Source organism: Bicyclus anynana, chromosome 3 (assembly GCF_947172395.1).
Source record: "Bicyclus anynana chromosome 3, ilBicAnyn1.1, whole genome shotgun sequence".
In the NCBI taxonomy this organism is placed as follows: domain Eukaryota; kingdom Metazoa; phylum Arthropoda; class Insecta; order Lepidoptera; family Nymphalidae; genus Bicyclus; species Bicyclus anynana.
Genome location: NC_069085.1, coordinates 9457356 through 9470775, shown reverse-complemented (window position 1 = coordinate 9470775; position 13420 = coordinate 9457356). Strand labels below are relative to the sequence as shown.

The window sequence follows — 13420 nt, the reverse complement described above, 5'->3', positions numbered from 1 at the left end:
AGAGCGGCCGGCCTGCACTGTTTACCTTTGGAAACCTCAAAAAGAATCTATATTTTTAGCAAAATCAACAAATTCGCTTATCAACACAAGCTTTCTAATATAACACCATCACGCCGCTATTTCTAACCTCAGTGAAATAACGCAAGTATTTGTACTGTAAGATTTGTAAAAGCTGAGTGGTGTAGCGTCTCTAAAATAGGTTTTAAGGGTAGATGCTTATACTAATAACCTATAGACCCGCAATTAGAACTCCTTAATCCTAAGGAGATCTAATTGCGGACGAAGTCGCGATCGTCTGCAAGTTTTCTATAATAAAAATTGCGAAAATGTTAGGTTTAGTAGTCCACAATTGGTGCTTGAGTACAAAGACTAAATTTGCCAACTTTATCGTTAGTAGATGTCTGCTAAAAATGGATTTTGCGACTGCGTGTCGTCTTAAGGAAGTCTAAGGGCGGGTATCCGCTAGTTTTCTATAGTTAACATTGCGAAAATGTTGGGTTTAGTAGTCCACAATTGGCGCCGCAAAGTTTCGACACACTGCGATACGCATCTCGCTTGAGTCTTAACACACGAATCACGAGGCAATAACGTCGTGAACGTTCGCCTAATTTATTTAGCCGCGTTCCGCTCGACCCACTTCACTGTCAATGAAGATGGGTAATGAAATATCCCATAACCAATCTCGGCTATTACGGCAGCCGTCTCGCTGGTCATAAATTTTATATTCCTGCTAAAGAAAATAAACTTTATTGGTAGGTAGAGGTATAAATACTCGTATTTTTAATAATTTTATGTTTTCTGTCCGAAGATACGTATAACATTTTTTTGCATATACTAAACTAGGTACCTATTACGAGTACTTATTATGACACGATCGTTCATTTCCTACGAAAGAAAACCAGTAGCACTAGACATAATATATTAATGTAATAATGTTCTGTGGAATCATAATGAAGCAGATTGTTGTAAGGACATACGATTTTCTTTTTTTATTAACGACTTAGACCGCTGAACGTAACTTAGCTTTATAGGCAGAGACCAGAGTCATATGACTCTGGTCTCTGCCTATTACTCTCAGCCTATACCTTCAGGCTGAAGGCTGAAATAGACACAGATAATCGTCTCATTCAAGTCAAATTCGTTTATTACAAGGAGCTTAGTTTATAGGCAGTTTTGAAACGTCAAATACGCCAAATTCCGGTTCGAATGTCAGATTCTACTGAGAAGAGTTAGCATTTATTTCCTTTTGTCTGGTCTTCTTGCAAAATCCGTTCAAAAAGAAGTCTGCTCTATGAACTACCGCCTGCCAAATTTTAATTTTGTACGTCAAGGGATTTTCGAGATATCGTGACGAGTGTTTGAAAAGACCTTTCGCTTTTATATTTAATAATATAAATATTTATATATTCTTGATAAGCTCTTATAATAAACACGATTTACAATATTAATAATTTAAAAAAATTGGTTTTTACATTTCGTTTACCACCTATTGACCCATGTTATAAATCGAAACCAAAACTTTCCGTTTGTAAAGCAATGCTATGTAACGTTGGTCATCACACACCTACTTGTAAATAAGGATAAACATAAAGAAATTTAAAATTCGAAATCGTCTTCCAAACAAATAACGCAATCATCAAAAGAGTGTCCAATTTACATAAACATACTGCAGTAAGTAAGTACAATTTATTCCCAAGTCGTAAATGGATTTCATTGATGAAATCGATATAATAAGATCAAATGGCCGCAGTTAGCTCACGACGTGGGGAAACAAAGACCAAGTCGTAGCCCCGTTGTGGTAATAACAGTAATTTGCTCCTTGTTCTGTTGACACGCATGATTATTTATCTGTACTGCAACGCTGCGGGCGGTCCTGTGCCTTCGATGATAAACATTTTTCGATGTCAGCTTTTATTGAAGTTGTATCATAAGGTTATGCATTTAAATGATATTATTTTTGAATGGCCGCGACATTCATATCTATACAGTTTTGTATTGCTTGTTTATGGTATGAATTTTTAAACAAGCAATACCTATATTTATTTTCACTACTCTTGCTCAAAAACATTGTCATATTACCACTCCACAGCAGGGCTAAACAAGTATTTATGCCTCTAGGGGCTAAAGTAATTTTTTTTTTTTTTAATTTTTGTCTGTTACAAGTACTAAACAAGTACTAGCCTACTTTATAACGAAGGAGGTTTTATTCGTAAATAGAATCATCGTAGGTAAGGCCCTTCTTGTTCTTCTTTTGGTTATATGGCTCCGCGCGTCGAACTATTGAGCCAGAGGTAAGGTCCTAATTGTTTGATAAAAATAAAACTCAATTTTATATAAAGTCATTCTATATCTACTCGCTTATTAGAATATAGTTCATTCGAATAAACACCTACCTAACTAGCGTATATTGTACCTATAGATACATATTTTAGAATCAAATGAAATAATAATAGAATTCGTTTAATAATAAACCAACCATCTATCATTATTAACAACCCATATTCGGCTCACTGTTGAACACGAGTCTCCTCTCAGAATGAGTGGTTAGGCTACTAGTCCACCATGCTGGCCCAATGCGGGATTGGCAGACTTCACACACATAGACAATTAAGAAAATTCTCGTGCAAGCAGGTTTCCTGATTCCTCACGATGTTTTTCCTTTACCATTTGAGACATGTGATATTTAATTTCTTAAAATGCTATATAACTATAATTTAACGATACTAATTAATAATAATTAAAGAAAAAAGCCTAGCATAAATGAATGTGATCAAAATATTTAGGTACCTATTAATTATGTGGAACTTAAGATTACCACAGACTAGATACGATTACTACAACGCTAGCCACTGGAGCATAATTTGTAACACAATACGTGTACCAATTGTTCTATTTTCGAGACGTCGTCAATTCCATTTAAAGAATATAGAGTTTTATTGTTATCACTAGTTGTTATTCAATTAACACCCACGGGATGTATACCGATCAAATCCCACGCACTAATCCTACCTGGAACCTTGTGATAATGTTGACAAATACCTATAAGCTTTTTCTAACAACGTAGTAGGTATACGTAGGTATACTAGCGGACGCCCGTGACTTCGTCCGACCTTAGACCTCGTTAGTCTGGCCCTCGCAAAATCCGTTCTTAGCAGACGTCTACTTATTATTATTATCTACGTCCGTGCTAAATTTCAACTTTCTTCGTTAAGAGGTTTTCGAAATTTCGTGATGGGTGACTTTTCGCTTTTATATGTAAGTTAGATAATAGTGTAGTATTTTATAATATTGTAGGTTGTACGTAACGGCGGCTTATCATACGCCTACGGTGAAACAAATGGTGACAAACAAAATATTATTGTATCTTTTTGATGGTCTTTTCATAGTTCACATAACTATCACCAAGTTTAAATATACAGCTATTTAAAATATAGCCATTGACACTCATAAATTGCTTGCCCTTCAAAATCTTGCCCTTCAAAATCAGTTTAGTAGATCCAGATTATCACAAATTTTACCTCTTTACATCATTAAAGGTTTGTTCTGTGGAGCTACAACAACAAAGAATATATATATATAAGTAATGTTTTATTTGATTAAACCAGGTCATTCTGATACCTATGCATTGTTTACTATGTGCATTTACGCAACCTATAACCAAGAAATCAGATATTCTGCCTTACATGTAGGTACGTAGTCAATGAGACATGTAAGTTCGCGATTTGAAATGATTGTGGCAGCGGCGGCGTGTCATAGCGTCGCCGTCGTGACCCAAACAAGTTACTATTTTAAGATAAACGACACCATAAACGGTCTGTTTGATCGCAGATTGTATCGGCTGTGACGAAGCCCTCAGACCAATATTAGAAGGACCTGTATCGCACTCATAGTCACGAACAAAATTGTCTGACAATTTCAGAAGAAAACGAGCTTAGATTTGGTATATATCTTATAATAAAGTAGAAGTTATTACACAAAAAGGTATTTTTACGGAGCTCTTTAACCGACGAACACGATTACGACTATTTAAAATCGATACTATAATCGATTAATAGTTTCTATAATCGCATTAGATCGTTGATCATATACTTTGACAGAAAAAGAACGTCTAGCGAGGCAGGTCCTATACAATAATTGGTCTGAGGACGCAGCCACATAAACACACTGTGTCACATGTACTTTCTACTAAACGACTCTTTGTAGGCCGCTCTGCACCATTGATAGGCATGAGAACCTTTTCTGTGTGTTGGGTATACAAAAAGTTTTGCAAAACAATCCTAAGTTATTTAAATCATTAATAATATGTAATTAAGCGTGGGCGACTCGGAAGCTTTCCATAAATGTATTTGAACAATTAATTCAAGGTTGAAATATATTACATATGTTCTATTCGATCTACTTGTACAGTGTACATCGTTTGGTAATTCAAAACTAATTTATAGAAGTTATAAAGATTCAAAATATCGTTACCAGACCCTTGCGATTTTATAATAGCTGAAAGTCTATCTGCCCTTGCTCCAACCATAGATTAGTACAATAGAATAGACAACTATGCAGTTCACACCATGTTGAAATGATCTATGCTGAGCACTGACCAACATGAAGCCTAGAATTTATAAATTGGATAATAAAGTGCAGACCCAATGTTCTCACTAATGGTCAATATTATACGCTGTACACAATTAATAAAGACCATTAAAGTTTTCATCGTTTGTTTTATTGTTCATTGTCGTTGATTTGCGTAGTATTTAAGTGTAAACTTTAGGGAGGCGCATAGTGTAACAGGTTGAGAACCCTTGGTTTAGTAGGTAGATCTCAAAAGACCAGACCCTCTATCGTCAAAGTATAAATTACGCTTAATCCTGATGTCTATTTCAGTGTTCTTTTTTTAAATGTCTAAAAATCAAATGTTTATCTAATAGCTTATTTTTTAATTTGTTTTTTTTTCAGATGGCTGAATGGTGACGCCGAATGGATCGAACGTACGCCAAGTAGCGCAAGAAAACCCGCGAGCGAAAACGGAACATGGCGATCTAACAGTACTCTGGGATGGCACGAATCCTCAAGATCCAGGGAACCACGCCGCTCGGAGGGCAACAACGTTGAGACGAGTTCGGGCCTGACATGGCTGCAGAGACAGCAACAGAAGCTGCGCGAGAGGAAAGAGGCACGGGAGAGGGTCGCTCGACTGCCGCTCGAGTGGGACGCTCCTTCCCGACACGTGCGCAGATCAGCTAGCCACCGGTAATTACTAGTTTATAACTGTTAGTTCTGGATTTACCCGAATTAGGTCATTAATCTATCTATACTTATAATAAATCTGTAGAGTGGTCAATTCTGTACATGAAATATATTTCCAAAATAACTATCAGGGGTGATTAGTGATCGATACTGATGTCAAAAATGCAATCAGTAAAATTTTTGTCTGTCTGAATTTCGTTTGTTCGTTATAGAAACAAAAACTTCTCGACGGATTTTAACGAAACTTGATACAATTATTGTTCATACTCCTGGGCAGGTTATAGTATACTTTTCATCACGCTACGATCAATAGGAGCAGAGCAATGAAGGGAAATGTTGGGAAAACGGGAGGAGTTACTCCATTTTTACAGCGATACTACTTTATAGCGTTTGCGATCGTATAGAAAGAGAATCGACGTGTCAAGTGGCTACATGGGTAGAACTCGCTAATTATTCTAATAACTGAGGGGATATGGAGCCTAGACCCATTACGCTGTTCCAATGGTTGGCAGGCTTAATAGTATGACAAATAATCTTTAACTTTTAACTTTAACGAACACCATCAGATATTGATGATAACGATCACGACCGGCGGCTTGATGTGCTTTTCGAGCACACGGGAATGTAGCACATTGTTAACGAGTTTACTTCTCTTTTTTTAAAGTTATAGAAAATAAAATTTAATGTGTCTTAAAAAACAACACAATTTTATTTCATTCCAATCTTCCGGTAAAGCTAAATACGAGTATGCATGGAAAATACCATTTAAGGTCAAAAGCTGTTTATTACTAAAGAGGGATAACAAGCCTCTATGAAAACAGACTGATCCTATTATGAGATTATCACACTCGTATCTTCTGTTTGTAGTGTGGACGGGTACACCAGTGACACAACAGCGTTCGCAGATGACGACGACGACTTCAGTGTACCCCTGCACGTCAACACGCGCACTGCTCTCCGGACTGACAGCATCAGTCCGCAGGCTCCAGACAGGTATAACTTCTTGTAAAATTACTAGAAGACCCCACGCGTAGTTCCCATTCCCGCGGGACTACGGGGACAAAATATGACTTTCACGAATATTGTAGCTTCCTATTTTTATTTAAAAGAATATTGAAATTCGGTTCAGTAGATCCAGAGATTGTACCCTACAACCTGACAAATTCACAAACTTGACATTTTAATAGTATAGAGTATCCGACCAGGGACCGGACCAAGGGACCAGGGACCATAAAGCTTTCTTTTGGTGAAAAAAAATTTCAAATCGGTCCAAGAGTTTCGGAGCCACAAACAACACAAACAAAAATCAAATCTTACCCCTTTATAATTTTGGTTTAGATACAAATGAGATCTTTTTCCGTTAATCACGCTAATGCTAATCATGCTATTTAATGGGAGCTCATATATAATTTCACGTTTTATAGGACCTCATCTAAGAAATTCATGTATGAAAAGATGACGATGCGCGAGTGGAGTGCGAACAGTACGCCGACGAGCACTCAAGCGCCTGGTTTATTGTCGCTAGCGGAGCCCAACAACAACGACACACTTGTAAGTATCGTCATTATCATTATCAGCCTCAGACCAATTATAGAAGGACCTGTATCGCACTCATAGTCACGAACAAAATTGTCTGTCATTTTCTGAGGAAAACGAGCTTAGATTTGGTATATATCTTATACTAAACTAGAAGTTTTTGCCCGTTTTTTACACAATTCAATTACACAAAAAGGCATTTTACGGAGCTCTTTAACCGACGAACACGATTACAACTATTTAACATCGATTCTATAGAGACAGTTTTTATAAACGCATTAGATCGTTGATCATATACTTTGACAGAAAAGTAACGTCTAGCGAGGCAGGTCCTATACAATAATTGGTCTGAGTTATCAGCCGATGGACGTCCTCTGTTGGACATTACCCTATTGGTAGGAACAAACACCACGGTTGACAGCCGCCTTTATTCAGCGTCTGACGCCTATAACTCGTAAATATCAAGAGATTATATTTAGTGGCTTTGTTACATCGAGACAGGAGTCTCAAAATCTGCATAGAATATCCTCCGCATAAACCTACTCGTATCTTAAACAACAACACTCTGTTACTTTTTCTGAATGTGCACAAGTCTTTTCAGAATGAGATGGTTTTTGTGGATTTGCCATAGTCACACTAAGTGGCAAACTACACAGGTTGAAAATATTATGAAGACTTCTTAGGTAGGTTGTTCTCACAATGTTTCCCTATAGCCTTGAAACAAGTGAGACTCCTCTAATTAGGCTAAGGTTATATATCCCCCCGAAAGAAGGTTCAAGTCTCAACCGCTTCTATATTCGCAATGAATATACGGCAAGTGTCTCAATGTATGTGTTTTCCAGATCCGAGAAAGGTCCGAGAGTTGGTCCCGCACAGAGTCCCGCGCCGGCACGCCCGCATTCCCCACGCACCCGCGCACGCCCTACCCGCCCACGCCCACCCCGTCGCTCACTGCCAGGCCGCCACGGTCGCCGACAGTCACCAGGTAAACTCCTCATATAAAGAAAACATGATTCTGTATTTATATAATAATTAAAAGACTCCTCCTAAAGTTCAGATATTGATTTACCTTTCCATTAATTCCTTCTGCCATTTAACAAATCTCGAGCCCAGAGATGTGACTAAATGTAAATGCTAAACTAATCTAAAGTGTCTGAAGACCGGCCCGAAATGTATATCCTTCTGCTAAACTAATCTCAAGGCAAACCCGAGATGTGTATCCTTCTCGTAAACTGATCTCAAGGTAGCCCTTAGATGTTTCTCCTTCTGCTAAACTAATCTCAAGGCAGCCCCGAGATGTATATATTCTTCTCCTAAACTGATCTCAAGGTAGCACCTAAATGTTTCTCCTTCTGATAAACTAATCTCAAGGCAGCCCCGAGATGCATATATTCTTCTCCTAAACTGATCTCAAGGTAGCACCTAGACGTTTCTCCTTCTGTTAAACTAATCTCAAGGCAGCCTCGAGATGCATGTATACTTCTCCTAAACTGATCTCAAGGTAGCACCTAGACGTTTCTCCTTCTGTTAAACTAATCTCAAGGCAGCCCCGAGATGCATGTATACTTCTCCTAAACTGATCTCAAGGTAGCACCTAGACGTTTCTCCTTCTGTTAAACTAATCTCAAGGCAGCCCCGAGATGCATATATACCTCTCCTAAACTGATCTCAAGGTAGCCCTTAGATGTTTCTCCTTCTGCTAAACTAATCTCAAGGCAGCCCCGAAATGCATATATTCTTCTCCTAAACTGATCTCAAGGTAGCCCTTAGATGTTTCTCCTTCTGCTAAACTAATCTCAAGGCAGCCCCGAGATGCATATATTCTTCCCCTAAACTGGCAACCCTTAGATTTATCTCCTTCTGCTAAATTTATCTCTTCAGCTAATCTCAAGACAGCCTTGATATGTAGCATAAACAAGCTACACATTTAAGGTCTTACATCAAGTAACCTTATTAGATGGAAGATATTGTTTAACGAATTGAACAAAAAAAATCAAAAATCAAGCTAGGCTTGAATTCACCAAGTCAATGAGCAATAGATGTGTTAATAATTGTTTTTAACAAAGAATAATTTGAACAGAAAAGAGCGCGAAGGCAGCCCCGAGTCGGAGTACCGCACGTACAACGGCAGCAGCGGCTCGCGGCGCTCCAGCGTGAGCGGCGGCGCCGAGCCGCAGCACGTGGCGCCCGACCGCGTGCGGTTCGCGCGCGACACCAGCCACTACTGGTACAAGCCCAACATCTCGCGTGACGACGGTGCGTATCACGAAATGTTATCAACTCAACAGAATTCAGCCGAAGGCAGTCTCGAGTCGAAGTACTACAGCAGCGGCTCGCAGTGCACAAGCGGCGGCGCCGAGCATTCAGAGCTGGATATACCTATACATTGTAGTCAGAAGCATCTCCAATGATCATATTCACTGTAGTATCTAAAAACCTTTACGTACTTTATCAACTCAAAAATCAACGTTATTCGGTTCACTGCTGAGCTCGAGTCTCCTCTCAGAATGAGACAGGTTAGGCCAATAGTCCACCACGCTGCCCCAATGCGGATTGGCAGACTTCACGCACGCAAAGAATTAAGGAAATTCTCTGGTATGCAGGTTTCCTCGCGATGTTTTCCTTCACCGTTTGAAACACGTGATATTTTATTTCTTTATTTCTTAAAAACCTTTACTTGTATATTCTTAATTAATTAGAACTTCTTTATGCACTCTTGACTTGGAGAGTAAGTCACCGACTTGCTCTCGTGCGTAACGAAAAATGTACTCGGGCGAGGCTTTTAAGATGCGTGCTGCCATCTACAGGCACAGTGAAACAGTGTCCGCTATTTTAAACTTCCAGTAGATGGCGCTCTTACAGAACTTTGAAACAAACCATTTGTTCACTTCAAAAACCTGTTGCGACGCAGTTTTTCCTGAAACTCATAGATGGTGATTTGAGTTTTACTTTTGAAAGAAATTTTAGTTAAGTTGTGTGGTCTAAAGCACACTGTTATCTGTTTTAATGTTTCTGTGTTAAGTTTTATTAAATTATTATGCTTACAGCGGTAGCAGCAGTACAGCAACTAGAAGAAGGCGCATTCATAGTTCGCGACTCGAACTCGTTCCCGGGCGCTTTCGGGCTGGCGGTGCGCGCGGGCGGCGCGGGCGGCGTGCGGCACTTCCTCATCGAGCCGACCGCGCGCGGCGTGCGGCTGCGCGGCTGCCCCGACGAGCCGGTGTTCAGCTCGCTGTCTGCGCTGGTCTATCAGCACACTGTCACGCCATTGGCTCTGCCGGTGCCATTGAAACTGCCTGACAGGTAACCACAGAACACACAGCGTTAAAAGCTGAAGTAGCACGGGGGCGTGGCCCGCTTACACCCGGGTGTGCGGAACTTCGCAAGCGTATCCGCGCTTCTAGCAATCTTGTTTTGTTTCTTCTTCTTAAGGTGCCTCTCCGACTAGCGAAGGTTGGCAGTCAGATTCTTGAACTCGTCTCTATCCTTCGCGAGGCGAAATAATTGTGCGGCGCTTGCGATCCCGGTCCACTCTCTGATGTTTCTCAGCCAAGACTTCTTTCTGCGACCAACGCCTCTTCTACCAGCAACCTTTCCCATCAAGATGAGCTGTAGAAGCTCGTATCTCTCGTGTCGTAGCACGTGCCCTAGATACGCGGCTTTTCTCGTCTTGACGGTCTGCAAAAGTTCACGCTTCTGATTGACGCGTCGCAGAACTTCGGCATTCGTCACTTTGTGAGTCCAACTGATAGCCAGCATACGTCTAAAAACCCACATTTCGAACGCTTCTATACGTTTTCAAAAAAAAAAATCAAAAATCATTTATTTCAAGTAGGCTCAGTTTACAAGCACTTTTGACACGTCAGTTGACTATTTGTAAAGATTCTACCACCGGTTCGGAAGGCAGGTTCTGCTGAGAAGATACCGGCAAGAAACTCAACAGTTGCTCTTTTGAAAAAGTCATACAGTATTATAATTTACAATTGATAACAATTACTGTTTACATTTCTTATAGTTTTACTTCCTGTGTGAAGGTGGAAGCTGATCCAACGGGCTCCAAGCATCTTTATCATTAAGGAACTCATTAATGTTGTAGTACGCTCGACTAAGTAAATGTTTTTTAACACATTGCTTAAAGCTATGCATTGGCATGTCCATCACAGTCTTGGGGATCTTATTATAGAAGAGTACACCCAAACCTACAAAAGATTTTTTTACTCTTTGGAGACGATATGCAGAAATAACTAACTTATGCCCGTGTCTAGTAAGACGTGGGTTTAAATCTCCTTTTCGTTTGTACAAATTAATATTTTGTCTTACATATACTATACTGTTATATATATATTGACAGGCTACTGTTAGTATACCTATTTCTTTAAACTTTTGACGAAGGGACTCGCGTGATTTTAATTGATATATTGCTCGAATTGCTCTTTTTTGAAGTACAAATATAGATTGTATATCGGCAGCCTTGCCCCACAATAAAATACCGTAAGACATTACGCTGTGAATCCTGATCTCCTGATGTCCTCTTTTACTGTCCAGGCTTCACATCCGTATAGAAGTATGGGCCAGATGTAACAACGCTGGAGTCGAATGCGCAGAGGAATCTTAAGACTGCGATTGCAGAGAACTTTTCTCATTTTGTTAAAAGTACTTCGTGCTATTTCAATGCGAGTCTTAACTTCCTGATCGCTACTCCAGGTTTCATTAAGCCACGTACCCAAATATTTGTATTTGCGCACTCTCTCCACTTTTTGGCCGGCTACGTCGATTTCAAGGTTATCAATATTTCTTTTTGATATAACCATGAATTTTGTTTCGTTTACTGACATTGTATTTTGTTCTGTGACAAAAGGAATAAATAATATTCAACTCTAAAGTAAGGGTAACATATTTCTTTTTTTTTTTACTAAATAAAACGCCCGCGGGTACACTGGTTTCAAAGAATGGGGATGATGACTAGGTTTGAATATATTGATTTTTATAATACGTTCGGGTAAATAAGATCAATGTTAAGTAATTTATACATACAAAGCAAAGATTGTCTGGATATTTGCAAAATAAATAAGATTATAAAAATTCAAAATCTATTAAAAATATTTTATCGTAATTAGATGAAAATTCATACAGTTTTAGCTTCCTTACATTAAATGTGACATTTTTTAAATATTTGAACTATAAACATAAACGCAGAAATAACAAAGATATTAGTAATTTTGTTTAAACGCCCATACAAATCTAACAACCATTATTTGCCTACGACGTCATAAGTTCGTGTCATTTTGTATGGGGCGTTTTTCAGGGATTCGCGGCAGCGCCGCAAATCTGACTCTTTAAATACCTGTAGCTCGCAGTAAATCGCAGATACCCTGTTATTTTTATAAAATTGCTTTACTTTAGTTTAATTAGCATACTCTTAATTTATATACAATTTAAAAATCAAAAAAAAAACAAAAATCATTTATTTCAAGTAGGCTCAGTTTACAAGCACTTTTGAGACGTCAGTTGACTATTTGTAAAGATTCTACCACCGGTTCGGAAGGCAGGCTCTGCTGAGAAGATACCGGCAAGAAACTCAACAGTTGCTCTTTTGAAAAAGTCATACAGTATTATAATTTACAATTAATAACAATTACTGTTTACATTTTTTATAGTTTTACTTTCTGTGTGAAGGTGGAAGCTGATCCAACGACCTCCAAGCATCTTTATCATTAAGGAACTCATCAATGTTGTAGTACCCTCCACTAAGTAGATGTTTTTTAACACATTGCTTAAAGCTATGCATTGGCAGGTCCATCACAGTCTTGGGGATCTTATTATAGAAGAGTACACCCAAACCTACAAAAGATTTTTTTACTCTTTGGAGACGATATGCAGAAATAACTAACTTATGCCCGTGTCTAGTAAGACGTGGGTTTAAATCTCCTTTTCGTTTGTACAAATTAATATTTTGTCTTACATATACTATACTGTTATATATATATATTGACAGGCTACTGTTAGTATACCTATTTCTTTAAACTTTTGACGAAGGGACTCGCGTGATTTTAATTGATATATTGCTCGAATTGTTAAAAAACTGTCATCATCCCTATTGGCGCTTTATAAATCTAGTTACTTGAGGAACCTAACCTAACTTTTTTTCTTCTATAATACTTGTGTATTTTCCTCGTTAGCCTCGTTAGTTAGGTTTCTTCGGTTCATATTTTTCTATGAAATATTTACGAAGTGTTAGACAAAATTCGGAGCAGTCTTTAGAGTGAAATTACAGTGTCTTATATTTAGAGTGCTGTACTGATTTTGATCTAAATTTAATTGATCTTGTCAAGAGGTCCTAGTATTTCATAAGCAGATGCAAGATTGTTGACACTACTTTTTATATCGATACAGAGACCCATGGATAGGAGGCAGTGCGAGTGCAGCCGCGCGCGCACTGTTGGCGACAGGAGCTGCGTGTAATGTGCTTCTACTGGGGTCTGAAAACACCGAGGCACTGACTGGCCCTGCTGCTGTCAAACGAGCCGTCCAAAACATTCTACAGAAAAAGGTAACAATTCAATATAATACGATAAATTTCCTGATGTTTTGGTTCAATTAATACATATACAATTTTTCAATATGGATTATGAAAATCAAATTT

The 13420-nt window shown here is 38.7% G+C and overlaps 1 protein-coding gene across 7 annotated transcripts in view; it reads left to right on the top strand.

The window, feature by feature from the left end:
• LOC112044096 (tensin-1) overlaps positions 1-13420 on the top strand; it is a 193199-nt gene that overhangs the window by 176485 nt on the left and 3294 nt on the right. For all 7 annotated transcript variants that reach the window (XM_052890502.1, XM_052890498.1, XM_052890509.1 and 4 more), the window contains 7 exons: positions 4951-5244; positions 6109-6234; positions 6666-6792; positions 7620-7762; positions 8858-9033; positions 9825-10080; positions 13171-13327. In XM_052890502.1, coding sequence (XP_052746462.1) covers positions 4951-5244; positions 6109-6234; positions 6666-6792; positions 7620-7762; positions 8858-9033; positions 9825-10080; positions 13171-13327 — 1279 coding nt within the window. The remainder of the gene's footprint in view (positions 1-4950; positions 5245-6108; positions 6235-6665; positions 6793-7619; positions 7763-8857; positions 9034-9824; positions 10081-13170; positions 13328-13420) is intronic.